The 19209-nt window shown below is 47.9% G+C and overlaps 2 protein-coding genes and 1 long non-coding RNA gene across 6 annotated transcripts in view; 1 reads left to right on the top strand and 2 right to left on the bottom strand.

The window, feature by feature from the left end:
* Window positions 1-3393, bottom strand: part of LOC138164666 (uncharacterized) — a 15434-nt gene extending 12041 nt beyond the window's left edge. The window contains exon 1 of the long non-coding RNA XR_011169148.1: window positions 3257-3393. This is a non-coding gene — a long non-coding RNA (uncharacterized lncRNA). The remainder of the gene's footprint in view (window positions 1-3256) is intronic.
* MCRS1 (microspherule protein 1) lies at window positions 3346-16085 on the top strand. 2 transcript variants are annotated; one of them, XM_069092609.1, is made up of 15 exons: window positions 3346-3482; window positions 4530-4637; window positions 5097-5235; window positions 5710-5848; window positions 6597-6755; window positions 6934-7043; window positions 7623-7731; window positions 10083-10221; window positions 13580-13655; window positions 14138-14166; window positions 14363-14455; window positions 14747-14829; window positions 14945-15032; window positions 15509-15636; window positions 15730-16085. In XM_069092609.1, exons 2-15 carry the CDS (start codon window positions 4628-4630, stop codon window positions 15814-15816), a joined length of 1389 nt encoding a protein of 462 aa, XP_068948710.1. In that variant the 5' UTR covers window positions 3346-3482; window positions 4530-4627; the 3' UTR covers window positions 15817-16085. The 2 variants fall into 2 exon arrangements, with proteins under 2 accessions (XP_068948710.1, XP_068948711.1); XM_069092610.1 differs by lacking the exon at window positions 3346-3482 and adding an exon at window positions 3661-3835.
* Window positions 16086-16111: 26 nt separating this feature from the next.
* KCNH3 (potassium voltage-gated channel subfamily H member 3) overlaps window positions 16112-19209 on the bottom strand; it is a 38506-nt gene continuing 35408 nt past the window's right edge. For 2 of the 3 annotated variants that reach the window (XM_069092607.1, XM_069092606.1), the window contains 3 exons: window positions 17971-18074; window positions 17236-17315; window positions 16112-17046 (listed from right to left, as the gene is read on the bottom strand). In XM_069092607.1, the coding sequence (XP_068948708.1) occupies window positions 16447-17046; window positions 17236-17315; window positions 17971-18074 (784 nt within the window). In that variant the 3' untranslated portion in view covers window positions 16112-16446. Of the gene's footprint in view, window positions 17047-17235; window positions 17346-17970; window positions 18075-19209 lie in introns of all 3 variants that reach the window. The other variant, XM_069092608.1, reaches the window with a different exon arrangement.

The following is a 19209-nucleotide window of genomic DNA, read 5'->3' on the forward strand; positions in this document are numbered from 1 at the left end:
GAGTATCCAAAGGAAACAAGAAAATATGCTGACTTCAAATAGTTCAATGCTTTCTGAAGAAAATTTAAAATATAGAGATCATGAAGGAAGAAAGAGCTTGAAATGCTTCCTCTTCTTCCCAAGGCACATCCACATGGTGAGATGTGGACATTTGGATTGACTTTAAGTCATCTCTCAGCTCTTAAGGATAAAGGGAAACACTACTTTTCTTCCTCAGCTATTAATATGTGACTTACGTATGTAATTCTTATGATGACTAACCATGTACTCATGGAGAAATGAAAGCAATTTGCAGAAATTTATTTTTTTTATTTTTAAAGCAATTGGGGTTAAGTAACTTGTTCAAGGTTACATGGCCGGTTATTTTGCGTGGGTGTTATGTATCTGAGGCCGGAACTGATCCCGGTCTCCCAACTCCGGGGCCGGCGCTCTTACTCACTGTGCCACCTGGCCGCCCCATTTTGCAGAACTTTAATTTGATCTGCATGCTACAACCTAAAATATGGTGAACTATCATTACTAAAGGTTTGGAAATTGGTAAAGGGGGAGTATCTAATAATAGAAGAAGAAACAATAAATCTGTTATTTTTTTCATAGTCAATAATAGTCATAATCAATAACTATTAAGAGCCTACTACATGCCACAAACTTTTCAAAGTGCTAGGGATACAAATAAGTAATAGAAAGTCAGTCCCCTGCCCTCAAGGAATTTATAATATAATGGTGGAAGACAATGCACAAAAGGAAGCTGAAAAGGATGGAGGGTACCTGAAGATTTGGCATCGGAGGCGGAGGTAACAGGGTGGCAGGATGATATTTGTGGAGTCAAAACCAAACAGAACCACATCACTTTGCAAGCTGGGGGTATTTTGGATACTGACAAATGCAAAGAACAAATGTGAGGGACTTCTCTCAATGGAAAAGGGAATGTAGGTGTGTTAGTATCTACCCTTGAACAGAACCTTTCTGTACAACTAAGTCCCTTCTGGTGTGGGTATCTCGAGTGGGATAAAGTCCACAAGAGGCTCCATAGTGGGGGGGAGTGCCTCAGGGGACCTCAACACCCAGCAAGGCTCAAAGCAGACTCAGGAGCTGCAGTAGATTTGTTTTCAGGTGTCACCCAAATACCCCATTTCTTTCTTATTCTCTCTATTGCACTGGGGTCAAAAGGAAAATGTCTAGGATATGATCTAGACATGTAAATACATATGTCCATGTACTCTGGAAAATTATTACTAGCAAACTCCCTTTCTCTGGCTTTCTTTGTACTGTCTCCCTCAAGGTCACATCAGGGTTTGGGCTTCTGCTCTTCAGGAATCAGTACGGTAGTCACAGGAAACTCTTCCTAAAGTACAGCCAGAACTGACTCAGGAACCCAGGAACCTGAGAACTCCTGAAGTAGTCACTTCCCTAAAGAGAATATTATGATTAGCATTTGGTCACTGATACTCAAGAAAAGGGACAGCTAGGTGTCACAGTGGAGAGAGTGCCAGCACTGGAGTCAGGAAGACCTGAGTTCAAATATGGCCTCGGACACTTACTAGCTGTGTGACCCTGGGCAAGTCACTTAATTCCGTTTGCCTTAGTTTTCTCATCTATAAAATGAACTGGAGAAGGAAATGGCAAACCACTCCAGTATCTCTGCCATGAAAACCCCAAATTGGGTCACAAAGAGTTGGACACAACTGAAATGACTCTAATAACAACAACAGCTCAAGAAAAAAAATACTAAGCCAAAGAGGCCCAGGTTCACATTTACCTAGGTGTTGTATTAGAAGTTGTGAGGAGTGAGGGAGGATGCTTTTCTCCTGACTTTCACGTCTCATAGGAAGTGTGTGTATGTGTGTGTGTGTGTGTGTGTGTGTGAGAAAGAAGTCAGCAGACAGTTATCCATTTTTAACTGAAGTGATGCCCCCTCCATCCTACTCCCTCCCGCAAGGTGGGAGAGAACCAAGGACTAACCCAGGATTTACAGTGTCATCCATCTCAAAGTACTTTAGGGTAGAGGCAGACTACACATGACCCAGTAGAAGTAACTCAAGGTCCAGAAGATGGGAACTTGCTTGGTTATTCCCCTATCATATTAATATCCAGCATCTGGGGACAGAGATCAAGTGGATAGAGATCAAGGCCAAGAGTCAGGAAGATGTATCTTTCTGAGTTCAAATCTGGCCTCAGACACTTAGTTATGTGACCATGGGCAGTCATTTAACCTTTTTTTTTTGCCTCAGTTTCCTCATCTGTAAAATGCGCTAAAGAAGGAAATGGCAAATCACTGCAGCATCTCTGCCAGTAAAACCCCAAAAGTGGTCATAAAGAGTTGGACACAACTGAACAATAAACAAAAAAAGAAAGAAAAATAAAAGATGGAAAATACGCTTCAAGCTGCATTCAGAATCCATCAGTTCTTTCTCTGAAAGTGGAGAGCACTTCTTATCACAAGTCCTGTGGACCTGCCTTGGGATCACTGTATCGATCAGAACAGGTCCATCACTCACAGGCGATTGTCACACAGCCCTGGAATCAGGACTTACGTCCCGGGTTTTCCTAACACTATCCCCTCCACATTTCTTATAGCACAACAGTGCTCCAAATACAGTCACATACCACAACTCTGCAAATGAAATGGGAAAGTTAGGAAAGGGGCGGGCCGGGGAGAAGCTGGGAGACCGTCGGGGCTCGCACACGTGGTGTCTGAGACATTAAGGGGTCGTACTGCCGGCGCGGGGCTGGAGCTCGGACGCGAGGTCAGGGTGCTGGCCTGGTCACCCCCTTAGAGACGACGGGCGTAGGCTGCTCTGCAGGTGAAGATCGCCGGGCTCGGGCGGGGCGCTTGGCTTGAGAAAGGGGGGCAGGGCTCCGGCAGGGGCCTAAGGAGGGGCAGGCAGCCTGTCCCAAGGGGCTCAGGGGATGCGTGAGGACGATGGGCACAGAAAAGAATGAAAAAGAACCGTCCTGGGAAGGGTATCCGGGGCGACCCTGCGGAATCCTAGCACTGACCCTATCCACGCTCCCTCCACCTTGAACTTGAGGCTCCTCCTCGTTTCCCTCGCCTCTTCCCATTGCACTTGCGCAGTCCTTTCCTTTGCTATTGGCATATGGCCAATTCCTCTTGCTTCCCTTCTCTTTGCCCTTAGCTGAACAATGGGGACAGATGAAAAAGCGAACTCCCCGGTGGGGTCGCGGTAGGGGTACTGGCGTTTGGGGAAGCTTCCTCTGCTGTTCCCAAAAGGAAGAGGAAGCGAGGATTATTTACCTTTACCAAGATGGCGGCAACCCTATTAACATGGCCGCCACCACACTTCTTTCCTCTTCTCGCACTATTATTGGCTACAGGAAGTGTTCCTGTGACAAACCGGAAGTGAATAGGCGTCCTCGCCCAAGACCCGGAATTGGAAGTATTTAACGAAAGTCAGTTGAGGCCCTGCGGCTGCTGCCGTCGCCGCGGAGAATACTGCGTTGGAGCCGGCGGCCCAGGAATGGTGAGACTACCTCCTCCCCGTGGTTTGATTCTGATAATCTGACGACAAATAGGATGCAGTCCACCGCTAGGTTTGGGGTCTCGCCCCGGTAGAGCCCCGAAAATCTGCGCATGCGCTCGCCTAACCGGGGCCCGGGAGAGGGTACGCATGCGCAAACCCCGCATGCCGGGGGTGAGCTCAGTGGCTTTCCCACGCCCCCTCTGGGCTTAGACCCCTGGCTTGTATGACAGCCTAGATAGGTGAATTTTTCTCCGGGTTTTGAACTGTTTGTGAGGAGGTCCTTGCTAGCCCACGAAAAATAAACCTTCCTCTCCCCCGCCCTTAGCACCCCGGAACTGTGGGTGAGAATGGGGGTAAGTGGGGGACGCAGAGGGAGACACAGTTGGGGGTGAACCTCCTCGGGCTAGGGAGGGCTCCTGAAGTCCCTCCAGGCTGGGCACTGTGATATTTGGCCTCTGGTCGTTTTTCTGAAAAGCCCTTCCTCCTCATTTGCCTGCTGGAGGAGGGACAGCTGCAGCCCTTTGGGAAGCCCGGCCGGCTCGGGTTTTGCATCTCGAGGCCGCGTGGTGCTTGGAGTCCACGGGACTCCGGCTTGTTACTAGTAACCTGTGGTCTGGAGCTGGCCGTCTCTGGACCCGAGTTTGTTCATCTTTCAAATGAAGTGGTTGAATCAGATCAGCCCTTCAAGCTCCTTCTAGGTCTAAATCAGCGATGATATTGGTGAAGGGAAGTAGAGAGGAAGACCTGGGGGGATTGGGCGCCACAGAAAATCCCAGCCTTATGGTGGAGGTGCTGGCACACTGCCTCACATAGAAGAGGCAGTGATCTGGGGTGCTAAGCTAGGGAATGTACCCTTTCCCCTTCCCTGGAGGCTGTTTATAACTGGCAGAAGTTCTGGCAGCGAAAGATGATTTAGCAAATGGGGATCCCAGTCCTTTTCTGTCCTCAGGGAATTTGGAGCTACAGTGGGAGCCAGTTTAGGGAAGGGAGGTGGGGACTGATTAGTCAGGCAGCTCTATCTTGAGGAATCACTTTTCTTCTTTGCAGACTTCCTTCTCAGCCTCTCAACTCACCCTGTTTGAAGCCTTGGATGAACCTGTGGGACTCTTCCTATCCCTTTGGTTTGGCATTAAGAGACTGGAAGGATGGACAAAGGTAGTATCAGATCAGCTCCTCTGACTTAAAAGTTACAACTTTACATCATATGTGCCACAATATTCTCTTAGTCTTAATTAAACCTCACATCCTTCCTGAGCCATCCCCTACTCTTCTCACAGCAGGAGCCACATTTGACTCCATGGAAATTTAGCTCCTGGTTAGAGGTAGCTACATTTTGGTGACAGAAAATCTGTGCCTAGAACCTTATGAGGGCACTACTGTTCTGACTTGAGTACCTCTTGTATAGTATAACATGTGATGTCAGGAGAACTACAGAATTTGGAGATCTGGTCTCCATCTTTAAGGACTTCTAAAGTGTGTATTAAACATTCAGATATTTGAGAAATGGGGAAAAAGGGCAAAAGCATTATGGGAAGGGGTCCTCTTCTGCTGGGGGTGAATGTCTTATGTGGGACAGTGATATGAAATCAAATCTTTCATTCCCTCTTCCTCTAGATCCCCAGGGACTGTTAGATTCATCTCTGATGGCATCTGGCACTGCCAGCCGCTCAGAAGATGAGGAGTCATTGGCTGGGCAGAAGCGAAGCTCTTCCCAGGCCTTGGGCACTATTCCCAAGCGGAGAAGTTCTTCCAGGTAGTAATGATTATTGGGATAAGAGCAGGGAGGGGTGTTGACGGCATCCAGAGCTCCCAGCTCTTGCCCTCTCCCATACGCTCCCAACAGGAGATTGAATCATGAGTACATGAGACTGTCTGGGGCTGGGGGATTGGCATATCCCCAAGTTCCTTTTCCTCCATTGCCAGACTATATGCTGCTGAGAACAAGGGAAGAGAGACAGTGTCCTCCTAAAAGTATCATCTGTATGATAAAAGATGAAAGATCCATTGATACCTCTGTGGGGGCAAAAGGTGCTAATCAGATTAGACACCACCATAGGGGAGACCAGTACCCTACCATGCCCCATTCCTAACTCTTGAATCTAATGTCTGTTGGATCCACTAACCTCTACCTCCTTCACAAAAAGAGGTTACAGTAGCTAAATCCCCGAAAGAAACTTCGGTAAGGTGTGCGGGTGAGGAGGTGATAAATGGGACATATTCTTTTTAGGTTCATCAAAAGGAAGAAATTTGATGATGAGTTGGTGGAGAGCAGCTTGGCAAAATCATCCACTCGGGCCAAGGGTGCCACAGGAGTGGAACCAGGGCGTTGCTCAGGGAGTGAGCCTTCTTCCAGTGAGAAGAAGAAGGTGAGTAGAAGGCTTGGGGATTCCCTTGGCTTTCTTATTTATAGGGCTCTAGTTGGTTCTTGTCAGTGCCTTTTATCTTCAGGTAGAAGGCCGTTTTTGATTTTGAGGGGCTGAAGGGTAAGAGCCAGGAACATTCCACCTAGCCCAAACTCTTATATACTTAGAGGCAGTTTGTTTCTTCCTACTACCCACTTTTTCAAATCTGTATCCTTACCCAGAGTCTCCTTCTTCCTCTCTCTTCCCCCCTTCCCTTCCCACTCATCCTGTATAGCATCCTGTGTAGGAGGCACTAAGCATGTGTCTATTCTTGGAGCAGGCAGCCCGTTCCCAGCAGTGCTGGGGTGTAAAAACAATTTCCAGGTGGCATTGCTCTGTGGCCCTGGGCACTGTGCCAAAGGTAGCATTCCCCTGGCAGTCATGAGGAGTGTAGGGAGGGAAACATCATCAGCCGATAACAGACCCTGTGCTGTCAAGGACTGCTTTCTACTCCCAAGGACATGGGAGTTGGGGAGAAAAGGGGTAAAATGTGAAGTAACTGGGGCAGGTATGCTTACTCTCTGGACTTTCTCCTTGGTGTTGGGCTCAGCTCAGGCCCATTGAAGAGAAGAATACCACAGAAAACAAACAACTCTAGTCCGGTGTTCACATATCCTAGGATACCAGTCTTGGAATGTATTCTTCTAGTCAGGACAGCCCCACTCCCTCCCTCTACCCCCAGCCACATTCATCCCACTCCCAACTTCCCTAGGTATCCAAGGCATTGAGCACACCAGTACCCCCCAGCCCAGCCCCTGCCCCTGGCCTCACTAAGCGCATGAAGAAAAGCAAGCAGCCACTACAGGTGACCAAGGACCTGGGCCGATGGAAGCCAGCAGACGATCTCTTGCTCATCAATGCTGTGCTACAGGTATTACTACCACATGGTTCATCACCTGTGCCCTTCCCCCCCCCCCCCCCCAGCCACCCTAGGGGATTCTTACAGATTAGCCATTGTCTGGCCATTCCAAGGGCAAAATGGGAACTCCTTTAGGAGATCTTTCCCTTGGCTAAGATTCTTCCAGTAACTACTTTCTGGGGCCTTGCAGACCAATGACCTGACATCAGTCCACCTGGGTGTGAAGTTCAGCTGCCGTTTTACCCTTCGGGAGGTCCAGGAGCGCTGGTATGCCCTGCTGTATGATCCTGTCATCTCTAAGTGAGTATGGGACAGACACAAGTAGGGGGCAGGAGAGGGACACAGGAGTGATGGTTAGAAGGAAGAATTCCTCAGTTACTTTTCTGATATCCTTCCACATACTTTTTGAGAATTTAGTCATCAAATTAGATAGCCAGTTTCCATTATGGAGAAATTCTTCCCCCTAAATCTTTCTAGTCCCCAGGAGCCCATGTAGAATGGGCAGGTTCTGAATGGGATCCATCCTGCTCTCCTCAGGCCATCATGTGATGTAGAGAGAACTCAATTAGAAGTTGGAAGATGTAGATCTTAGTCTTATTGCTCCCACTAATTAGCTGGGGGAGCCTTGACCAAATCATCTACTTTCTCTAGGCTTCAATTTCTTTGTAAAATGAGAGGAGTGGCTTCTTGAGGGTGTGAACTTTGGTCATCTTTCTCAGAAGCCATTAGCCCCAGGGATGGGAAAGTTCTCAGACTGCCCACTTTAAATGCAGTCAGGCATCTAGAATTTGGGTCATGATGGCCATTGGTTGCTGCTAAGAGGTAGGAACCAGAAAGGGCTCTACTTTCCCCACGCCTCTCCTTTTTTCTCCCCTCCAGGTTGGCCTGTCAGGCAATGAGGCAGCTGCACCCAGAGGCCATTGCAGCCATACAGAGTAAGGCTTTGTTCAGCAAAGCTGAAGAGCAGCTTCTGAGCAAGGTGGGATCGGTAAGATGAGGAGCCAGGAAGGGGAGGAAGGAACAGGTGGAGTTGGTGGGAGGGGGAGGTGTTGGGCAGAATTGATCTTATACCTTATTAAACACCTGTTTTGTGTCAGGCACTAGTAATATAAAAGTGAGAAAAATAGACTTTTTTTACATAGTCTACTTGGGGAAGATATAGGATGTTCAAAGAGATGTTAAGTACAGGACATACACAAAATTCAATACAAAATGATTGAGAGAAGGATGCTAACAACTGTAGGAATCCGGAAAAGCTTCTTGAAGGAGGTGGTATTTGAGCTGAGTCTTGAAAGAGGCAGAGGTGAGGGAGAGCATTGGGCCATAGGAGGCAGCCTATGCACAGGTACGAAGGTGGGGAATGAAATGCTGTGTATATGGAGCAGCAAATAGACCAATTTGACTAGAGGTTAGAAGGCATCAGAGTGAGTAGTCAGTGTATTTAGGCCTTGAAAGAGTTTGGATCCCAAGGTAATGGATCTTAAATGACACAGAAGAGTTTGTATTTTATTTTGGATGCAAGAGGGACCAACTGAAGCTGCTTGAACAGGAGAATGGCATTGTCATATTTGTACTTTAGCAAGATTAGTTTGGCAGCTTTGTTTAGGATGGATAGACAGGGGAGAGACTGGAAGCAGGAAGACAAATTAGGAGACAATTGCACCAATCCAGGCCAAAGGTGATAAGGGCCTGAACTAGGGTGGTGGCAGTGGGAGAGGGGAAAAGGACATTTACAAAATACATTGAGGTACAACTGGCAAGACTTGACTGCTGATTGAGCTTGGGAGGTGAACCAGAATGAAAGAGTTCGGATTAACTATTAGATTGGGAACCTGAGATAAAAGAATATTGTGTTGAAGTTAGGAGGGATAGGTTAAGGGAGAAAGATGAATTACGTAATGAACATGTTGAATTCGAGTTGCCCATGAAACATCGGGTAGAGATGTCCAAGAGGCATCCGGAGATGTGGGACTGGAGCTCAGAGATAGATGAGGGCTGGATATGTAGGCTTGTTCATCATCTGCACAGGGATAATAATTGAATCCATGGGAATTGAAGAGAGAAGAGAGGACCCCTAGGGTAGAACTTGGTGTATTTGCAAGCACGTCAGAATGTAGGTGTATTGGGGCTGGCAGGAAAAGAGAGGGCTGTAGAGAGAAGAAGGGTAAGGGTGGAGAAAAGGCCATAATTGTTTTAGCAATAAAGAGGTAGTTGGTGACTTTGGAGAGTATTTTAGACCAGTTTGTGTGTGGGGACAGAAACTGAATTGGAACGAGTTGAGAAGTGAATGGGACATGATAAAATGGAGACAAACCAGAGGCTGGAAAACCAGCTGAGGATCTTGGGGTCCAAAAAAGCCTTAAAAATCTGTATCTGAGTGGGACATCACTAGCCCAAGTGAGGAGTTATCTGGCGTCTTCTTGAAGACCCCCCGGGGACTCATTGTCTTCCACAGCAAACCATTCCATTTGTGGGCAGTTATTATTGTCAGGATTTTTTTCCCTTTATACATTGAGCCAAGATGCACCTTTGTAACTTTTTCTCATTGAAGCAGAACAAGTATGACCTCTTCTCACTCTCTGTCTCTGTATGTCTCTCTCCATATGTATATGTTTCATACATGTGTACACATACATACATCTATGTGTATGGTAGTTCTTCCCCCAGCCAGTATAGACTAGGTGGGCTTGTGTCTCAATGACATTCAAGCACAGGCGTGTTCCCAGCAACAGCTCTTCTAGCTTTGACAGGCACTTTGATGGGGCCCTTGGGGATGTTGTGGTTCAAGTCGGACCCGCTTCCTTGAGTTCTGCCTCTTCCCCTTACCCGTGTTGTGGGGGAGGACCTCAGACTTCTTTGGGTGCAGCATGGTATATAGCTAAGGCAATATTTACAGCACCGAGGGCAAATATGCCAGTGTAATTCTGAATCGCAAAACAAACAAGACTCTCCATGTAGAAGACAGAAGCAAAACACTTATTCAGACACCAGAAAGCTGAATCCCAACACCAGAAAGCCAAATTCTAACACCAGAAAACCAAATCTATCGTAACAACAAAGAAACTTATGCATAGTAGCACTGCAGAGAGCATACACCATCCAAAAGCCTTCCCACAAACAAACACTCACAAGCCTTGCTGTCTCCTTGCCTGCGTCCTCCTCTCTCTCCCACTGTACTAACTGCTCTGACTCCCAGCTTCCTCTGGGTTCTGCTTCACTCTTCCTGCTTCATCTGTTCAGCAAACTCCTCCCACTACAGGTTCCATGTGATTACATTTGGCCTATTAAGGGGCAGGGAAGATCTTCAGATTCCCATTACCATTACACTTGTTCCTCCAGGCCAGTCAGCCCTCCCTAGAGACCTTCCAAGACCTGCTGCACAGACACCCTGATGCCTTCTACTTGTCCCGCACAGCCAAGGCCCTGCAGAGCCACTGGCAGCTCATGAAGCAGTACTATCTCCTAGAGGACCAGACAGGTAACCAATTGCCCTGAGAAGGAGAGGTGCAACCCTCCTGGAGATAGGGTCCTGCTGATCCAAGGGGATGAGGCAGCAGAAGAAAAGGCAGCTGCTGATATGGTGGGAGGGGCCTGGGATAGTCTGAGAAGTTTCCACTAAAGTTGCTCTGGCGTGGCCATGAACCCTATGCACAGTGCGCATAGCTGACAACGATAGACTGACCCACAGACTACCCACCATATAGCATAGTGTAATAAAAGAACACCTGGATGAAAGAAGATCAGGGTTCATGTCAAAGACATTTATTACCAAAGTAGGCATAATTTAATGTTCTGGGGTTTTAAATTTATTTCACTAGATATTTCTCAATTTCATTAACATTTTTTTACAACATTCATTTTTTAAAATTTTGAGTTCCAAATTCTCTTCCTCCCTTCCCCCTGAGAAGGCAAGCAATCTAATAATGATAAATGTGAAGTCTTGCAAAACATTTCCACATTAGCTGTGTTGCAAAAGAAAGCACACACACCCAAAAAAATAGAGAAAGTGAAAGAAATGTGCTTCAACCTGCCCTGAGAATTTTGTCTGTTCTCTCTCAGAAGTTGGATAAGCAGTTTCCATCACAAGTTCTTCAGAATTGTCTTGGATCGTTGTATTGATCAGAGTACCTCTATCTTTTACAGATGATCATTACAATATGGCCATCACTTGGTACACTGTTCTCCTTGTTCACTTCACTTTGTGTCAGTTCGTGGTTTTTTTGAAAGCATCCTGCTCATCATTTCTTACAGCACATTCCATCATAGTCATGTACTACAACTTGTTCAGTCGGTTTCCAATTATTTGCCACCATAGAAAGAGCTGCTACAAATGTTTTTGTGCCTGTGGGTCCTTTTCCTTTTCCTTTGATCTCCTAGGGATACAGACCTAGCAGTGGCATTGCTGGGTCAGCTTAACTCCAGACTGTTCTCCAGATTGTCTGGGCCAGTTCACACTCCACCAGCAGTGCATCAGTGTACCTGTTTTTCCCAATCTCTTTCAGCATTCGTCATCTTCCTTTGTTGCCCTGTCAGCCAGTCATCCTGGCTGCAGCACAGACTCATACAGAGCATTTTGCATCTTTGGACCTTAGTTTTCTTCTCTGTAAAATGAAGAGGGCTCGACTGAGTACGCTCTGAGGTCCCTCCCAGCTCTGATTCCTGTGAACTATTGAAAGTACATAAGTAAGCCTGATAAAATAATGATGAATACATAGGCTGCCTCACACTTCTGTAGTTTACTAAAGGAAGAACATTTGCTTTCACTTTCATAAATGAGTACAAACTTGTGTGTATCTCATTGTAACATGTTTTTAACTGGACCCTAACATGGTATATTATGTAGCCCTTTGCTTGTAAGGTGGCTGTGACTGAGTGAGGTATCAGCCACATAGATGAATGTCTGTTGTTATTCTGTGGCCTTCCTAATCTAGCTGGCCAGCACAGCTGCCTTTAGGTGTTAAAAAGTTCATACAAGGGGCGGCCAGGTAGCACAGCAAGTAAGAGCACCGGCTCCAGTGTCAGTATGACCTGGAGCTGGAATCCCAGGCTCACACACTTAGCACCCACCCAGAAACACCTGACCGTGTAACCTTGAGCAAGTTACTTAACCCCAATTGCTTAGGGGCGGCCGGGTGGCTCAGCGAGTAAGAGCACTGGCTCCAGTGTCGGGATGACCTGGATCAAATCCAGGCTCAGATACTCAGCACCACACCCAGAAATAACTGGCCGTGTAACCTTGAGCAAGTTACTTAACCCCGATTGCTTAAAGGAAAAACAAAAAAGTTCATACAAGAGTCTTTCTCTTGAGATGCCAATCTTTATTAGAGTCTGCCCTTCTAATGAATCCAGGGATCAATTCAAGGGACAGCTATTCTTTTTTTGGGAATGGCCCAGCCTAGCTTCGATTCTTGGTTCTTCCTCAGAGCTCAACTGTGTAAAATACTTCAGAAAGCAGAAAAAAAACTAGGCAGGATAAATTTATTTTTGCTGTTATAACAAAAAACTCAGACTTGTCACACATTTTCTAGGGTCATTACTAGCTTGAAGGTTATATTGTATAAACTTAACTAGACCTCTCATTTTTTAAATACTCTTTTTTTAGTTCTGAGTTCTTTCCTTCCCTCCAGCTCCTCCCCTACCCATTGAGAAGGCAAGCAGTAGTAGGGTGCCCATTATACATGTGAAGTCATGCAAAAAGTATTTCTCTATCAGCTATGTTGCAAAAAACAAAAATAGAAAAACAATACGCTTCACTCTGTACTCAAGAGTTCATTAGTTCTTTCTCTGGAGGTGGATAACATTTTTCATTGTGAGTCCTTTTCAATTCTCTTGAATCATTGTCTTCAGAGTAGTGAAGTCTTTCACAGTTGATCAATTTTTAACAACATTGCTGTTATTCCATGTTTTTCTGGTTCTACTCACTTCACTTTGCATCAGTTTATATGTGTTCCCAGGTTTTTCTGAAACCATCTCCCTTGTAATTTTTTTTTTTGGAGGGGGAAGACAGGGTAGTTGCTAGGGTTAAGTGACTTGCTCAAGGTCACACAGCTAGTTTTTGTGTGTGTGTGTTAAGTGTCTGAGGCCAGATTTGAACTCAGGTCTTCCTGACTCCAAGACTGGTACTCTATCCACCTAGCCACCCCGCCCTGTAATTTCTTATAGCACAGTAATTTCTTACATCACAACTTTAAAAGTGATATTTTGGCCTTTTTTCTCCCATGAAGTTTTCATACTTAGTTACTCTTTAATTGGGGAATACTTTATTGCTAGCATGTTTTGAACTATTCCCTGGGAATGGTGGGGCTGTCCTAATCCACGCTAAATTATAAATTGTTGATAATACCTCCTTCCTCTTTCCCTTTCCTTTACCCCTTTCCTCTCTTAAATCATCATTTAACCAATACATTCGTAGTCTGATGATTACAACCCTCTTCTGGAGGAAATAGGGCAGTGAGAACTAGGCCAGTCCAATCTGGAATCTGTCCTAGGCCTCTCTGAAGACTCCTGGATGTGTCACTTCAGGGGATTGAGGCTTTTGATCTCTCTAATAGAGGTTAGCTACATCTTCAATGTTTTCAGTGTGCCCATTTCACAGATTCACCTACCTCAGCCTCCACACTGGTACCTGGAATAAAGAGGACCCTGGAATTCTAGGGACAGCTTGAGTATCACATACAGTAGGGTATCACCTCCATTCTGTGGGGTGTATAAACGTTCCCTTTCTCTCTTCAGTACAGTAATAATTACGCATACCATTGCAAAGGTCTTGTTTGGAGTATGTTACGTAACATTATTATCTCATCACAATTAGTGTTGACTCTCTGTTCTCCATTCAGTGCAGCCACTGCCAAAGGGGGACCAGGTGCTGAATTTCTCAGATGCCGAGGATCTGATAGATGACAGCAAGCTCAAGTAAGCAGTGGGGGTGGGCTGCACTTTCTGCATTTGGTCTCCTTACACCAGCCCATTTGGGAATTTCGGTGTGTCCCTGATTGCTTCCCCCAGAGGATTGTGGTCCTCAGACTACAAGTGTAGATGGGCTTGGCCAGATGGTACAATTTAAGAAGGAAAAGGGGGTAAGAGAAAAGGGAGCAGGGAAAGAGGCATCAAGCTGGAGTCCTAGCAATAGCTTCTGGGTTCCTCTTCAGTGAAATGGACTGTTGCCTTTCCTTACTTGTCCTCCATCCCCCTCAGTGGTTCCCTTTGGGTTTCCCTAACTTCACACGGCAGTCTTGGAGTCTGGGGCTGGGTCCTTGCTGCCTAGAGAAACAGCCGTACTTACATAGACCTCTTTGGCCCAAGGTGGTAAGGGGGGAAATCTGGGGGACCACTTGTCTGTGGGGTATGTGGTTTGGGGCCTAGGTCTAAACCATTTCTCTTTCTCCACCACTCAGGGACATGCGGGATGAGGTGCTGGAGCATGGTGAGTGGCCTGTTAGAGCAGAGGATAGGTGTTCTGGGACTGAGGGGCAGGGAAGTAGGGAAAGGAGACTCTGGCATGAAATCCAAGGGCAGTAGTATCACTGGCCAGGTGGCACCCTGGAGAGGGAGCGTGACAGGGAGGACTGGGCTTCACTCCCTACTCCCCTCACCTCTTTGGGCCCACCCCTCATCCTCAGAGCTCACAGTAGCTGACAGACGGCAGAAGCGGGAGATTCGGCAGCTGGAGCAGGAGCTTCATAAGTGGCAGGTGTTGGTGGACAGCATCACAGGTGAAGACCTTTCCTTCCCTTCCTCACCACCCCTAAGGAAACAGCTGGGCTTGGACTTTTTCCCTTCCCAGTATCAGAGAGCCAGTCCCCATCCCCCCTTTGTCCTTGAGCTCCTTTTATTCAGGTAAACTGGATCATGCCCCTCGATCTTTGGGCACCTGAGTCATCTCATAGAGCGGACAATGTGAGCCAGTGCTGTGATGTCCCTCTGCTCCCATGTGGTCTAGAGGGAGTTAAGGGCAGGGTTTTCCTGCAGAGGCAGACCCTTCTTCAGCCCTGCTCCTTTCCCAGGAATGAGTTCTCCAGACTTTGATAACCAGACCCTGGCTGTGCTGCGTGGACGCATGGTGCGATACCTGATGCGTTCCAGGGAGGTAAGGAGCCCTCTCAATTTTTCCTTCTATGTCTCCTTTTTTTCTCTCTCTCTTTTACTTCTCTTTATCCTCTTCCATAACTTGACTTTCAGACTATCACTTGCTGTTTCCTCAGATTACCCTCGGCAGAGCTACCAAGGACAACCAGATTGATGTGGATCTCTCCCTGGAGGGTCCAGCCTGGAAGATCTCCCGAAAGCAAGGTACCCCCAAGAGAAGAGTCAGAGCAGGAAGGAAAGGCCACTCAAGGGTGTTTTCTTTCTTTTTTTTTTTTTTTGCTTTTTGGAGGGGGGAAGGCAGGGCAACTGGGGTTAAGTGACTTGTCCAAGGTCACACAGCTAGAAAGTGTTAAGTGTCTGAGGCCGGATTTGAACTCAGGTCTTCCTGACTCGAGGGCTGTGCCATTCACACACATTCACTGTGCAACCTAGCTGCCCCCTCAAGGGTGTTTTCAATGCCCTTGCCACTTGTCTCAGAAGCTCTGGGTTCTGGCTAATTTGGGTTCTGCCCTGATCTAAAGTAGAGAGACCATCGAGGTGGCATTTTGTGGTTCCTTCCATGTTTGGGAGCCCAGGGGTCTTTCACTCTTCTGCTCCCTGGAAAACTGGGGAGAGGTGGATGAGTTTTCCTGGCCTGTCCTTTCTCCACACCTCTCTCATTTATCTTTCCTGTACCTTAGGTGTCATCAAACTGAAGAATAACGGTGACTTTTTCATTGCCAACGAGGGCAGACGGCCAATCTACATAGATGGTCGGCCTGTCCTCTGTGGCTCTAAATGGCGGCTCAGCAACAACTCTGTGGTGGAGGTGAGCCGGGGGTTACGGAGGGGCTTGGGGCCGCCTAGAGCCCTTTCTGCTCCCCCCCCACCCCAGGCCTAAGACCTTCCCTGTTGCCTGCAGATCGCCAGCCTGCGATTTGTCTTCCTCATCAACCAGGACCTCATTACCCTCATCCGGGCTGAGGCTGCCAAGATAACTCCACAGTGAGAGAAGACCCCCGGCCTGCTCCACACCAGTCGTGCTAGTCTGGGAAAGCAAGCTCTTGAGAGATTCCTTCTGTCTCCTGGAGTCAAGCCCCAGATGTGTGATTGAGCCCTGAGGGAGTGAGGAAGGAGCCCATGGGGAAGAAATCCTGACTCCCACAGTAGGGGATACTAAAGGGCATCCTTATTTGGGCCAGGACACCATTCTACCCAAGAGGCTGCCTCTCCCTGACAAACCTTTCCCCTTTTGTAAATAAAGCACCAAGCGCCAAATCATTTCTTTTATTGTTGTTTTTAAAAAAAGCATTGGGAATGGGGACATGATAGCTGGGGTTAGGGGTACATGCAGGGAACACAGGGACTCCACCCCTCCAGCCTGCAGAGGGGAAATGAAGAAGGGAAAACAAACCAGGACTGGATACCCCAAGGAAGCAGCTACCTTTTGTCCCTAGGCCCTTGTCCCCTGGGCCCCGAATTCTGAACCAGTGGTTAGCTGGGCCTTTACTTCCCTGCCCGGGGCCCTGAGCCAGCGGGAAGGATGGGCCTATGTGGTACCTGCCACCCCTTCCTTCCACCTGGGAGGGTTGGGGTAGCAGTGTGATGGAACAACACTGAGTCCTGGGTGTAGAACAGTTCAGACCCCTGTCCCTTCCTCCTGAGACCACTGGACAGTGCTGGAACCATGGCAGCCGATCAACACCATCTCTAGGCTGTGGGGATCCCAAGTCAGAGACAGGCTGCCTGGCCCTGGTGGGGGCTCCCCAGTGCTAGTTTCCTCAGCTTGGCCTGAGGAGGGTTCCTGAGGCCCTGCCCCAGCCAGCTCATCAGTGGGTGGGGGTGAGGCAGCTGTGCTAGGCACAGGGCCAAGTTCTGCAGAGCCTGGGGGCTCCGAATCTGACAAAGAGGTCCAGAAAGCTGTGGCCTGGGGCCAGGGAGAGCTTTGAGAGGCTGGAGGGCCCCAAGGCCAGGGAGCCGTGAGGGGTGGGGGGCCTGGCTGGTGTCGGGGACAGGCTCCACTGAGGAAGGATCCAGCTGAGGGCTGCAGGCAGTAGGAAGGGGCACCAGTGTCCACACAGAGGGGCTGCAGGAGTCCAGACCCCCTTGATGGGCAAGGACCCTCTCCTGCCCTGGGGGGCAGCCCCTCCCCATGGGGCACCAAGAAGAGCTGCACCACCTGTCGAAGGGACTGTAGCCCTTCACGCATTTGTAGTACCTGTTCCGACAGCTCAGCCACCTGCCCAGGGGTGGGGATGAAGGGGTCAGAGTGCCCAGCCCAGGCCAGAACCTCCCTCCCTTCCCCAGTCCCTTCTCCCACCTCACCCCAGTGGCAGGGGCATTGCCCTTTCCACTTGCTGCAAATTCTGCTGCTGGAGGGGATACCCTCTCCCTCCCCTCCCCAGTTCTTTATCTCCCCCTCACCCACCGCTTGTTGCAGCTTGTCCAGTGTGTCTGTGCTTCTAGCCTCACGGGGCCCAAGGGGGATGGTGAGCAGTCCACTCTCTGCTGGGGAGGAGGTTGAGGGAAGAAGTAGAGCTGGGTAGGGCAAGAAGGAGGGCCTGGAGCTGGGCCCTGGTCTGCCCTAGAGCACAGGTGGACAGAACTGCCTTTATAATAAAGGCAGGAACCATCCTGGCAGGGGAGCACAAATCCAGCCCGCCTCCCAGCCCCCTGCCTCAGCCAAGGCAGCAGCAACCACTACACCTAACTGTCCTGTCCCTTATTTTCAAGCAGGACTTCAGCTAACAGCCTAGACAACCAAAACCTTCCCTTTATTTAGTTTTCCTGGAGATTCCTATTTTTTCCCTTAATGTTCCAGTGTTCTTCACTATCATGAGATTCTTCCATCTCTATGATACCCCCCATCTCCCCACCAGTTGGCAAAGAAAAACCACCCCACTATTCTTTCAGGTCCTTTCCAACTCCAAATCTATGGTTCTATGACTTGTTTTAGGAGCCTATTTGTCTGACCACCTCCCTCCTGCTGCCATGTCCCACTTCTGACCAAACGTGGTTCTCTCCCTCCACCTGCCTCTTGTTAGCGACCCCACAACAAAGTAGGGAAAGGTAGTCTATGCATACAGGAGTCACTTCCCTCATGGCTTTCAGGATAGAGAAGAGACTCCGTGCCCACAATCCCATTTCCCACTCAGCCCCATACCTGGACCCGGGGAGGGACTCCTGCAATCTGCACCAGGCTGTCCCACACGAAAGGTGAATTTTGGCTGATCAGATCCACAGCCATCCTCAATGCCATCCACGACCCTGCAGGCCCAGTTTTCAGAACAATTAATAAATTTCTGTTCCTTACCTGTGTGCTCAGTACCTGAGGTAAGAGCTGGGAGGCACAGCCTGGAAAAGAAATTCTCTGCCCACCAGAAAGTGACAATCTCAATGGGAAGACAGGTCTGGTCTACTTAAAATGATACAAAGCAAGATGAAGTGTGTGGTCCTGACTGATGCTATGGAATGCTGCTCAGAGTAGATCACACAGGGCTAGAGATTTCATGGAAGTGAGGAGAGGAAAGGTATTCCAGAGGGAGGAATCCACTTAATCCCCAAAACAGAATCAAGAGAGCCCTGACTCTCACCTCTACCCAGACCTCTACATCCCACCCCATCAAAAAACTTTCTCAAGAAAGTTGGCAAACTCAAAATCTTGCGGAAATGAATGATGTAAACTAGAAGTTAATAAAGCATTTGATTAAAAAAGGAAGTTGGCTGATGGCTCTGCACATTCTTCTAATTTTTTCACCCCTAAACTCCCTGCCTCCTGTCATACATCTATGGTCTCTCCATATTTTCCTGACCCTGACCTCTAAGAGGGTCTCTCCTACCTAAGCAGTCCTTCCTCTGGTCCAAGATCTCCATTCCCTCATGGTCCCTTCTTTCTTAGTTCAACCACCCTTGTTCTGACAGGATCAAGAGTTGAATGGCCCATAAATATTAGGGCACTTGATCATAAGAATGAGAAAGCAGATAGCACAAAAGTCTTAATTGTGTTACAAAAAATTAAGAACAAATGCTGTGAAATTGTCTTTGGTTTGATATTCTTAACCTTATGGGGAAGGGAGGGATTTAAGCACCTATGTGCCAGGGACTGTGCTGTTATTATCTGATAATGTACATTTCCTCAAAGAGACCAGAACCAGTGAGTAGATGGAGAGAATGTACCTCTGTTAACCGTAGGAAGGAGACCAAATAAAGAGAAATAACCCTTTTGTTTACACCTGGACCTCAGTCATAGAAGGAACGTGAGTTTTCCAGGAAGTCGGCTCTTCCCCAAGGGCATGTATGACATCATTAAAATGATGATTGTTCTATTTGGTAAGGCAGAAACAACATAAACATGTACTTTGGTTTTCCACTGTTTATCATGATTGTCAAATGTAGACTGGGA

Source organism: Petaurus breviceps, unplaced genomic scaffold, assembly GCF_028583685.1.
Source record: "Petaurus breviceps papuanus isolate PSGF00001 unplaced genomic scaffold, PetGlider_PUasm1.0 191, whole genome shotgun sequence".
Classification (NCBI taxonomy): domain Eukaryota; kingdom Metazoa; phylum Chordata; class Mammalia; order Diprotodontia; family Petauridae; genus Petaurus; species Petaurus breviceps.

Excerpts from the sequence above, each read along its gene's own strand:
- MCRS1 (XM_069092609.1), top strand. Across the intron at positions 6,756-6,933 it reads TCATCAATGCTGTGCTACAG|ACCAATGACCTGACATCAGT; the intron begins GTATTACTACCA and ends GGGGCCTTGCAG. Across the intron at positions 14,456-14,746 it reads GTTGGTGGACAGCATCACAG|GAATGAGTTCTCCAGACTTT; the intron begins GTGAAGACCTTT and ends CTCCTTTCCCAG.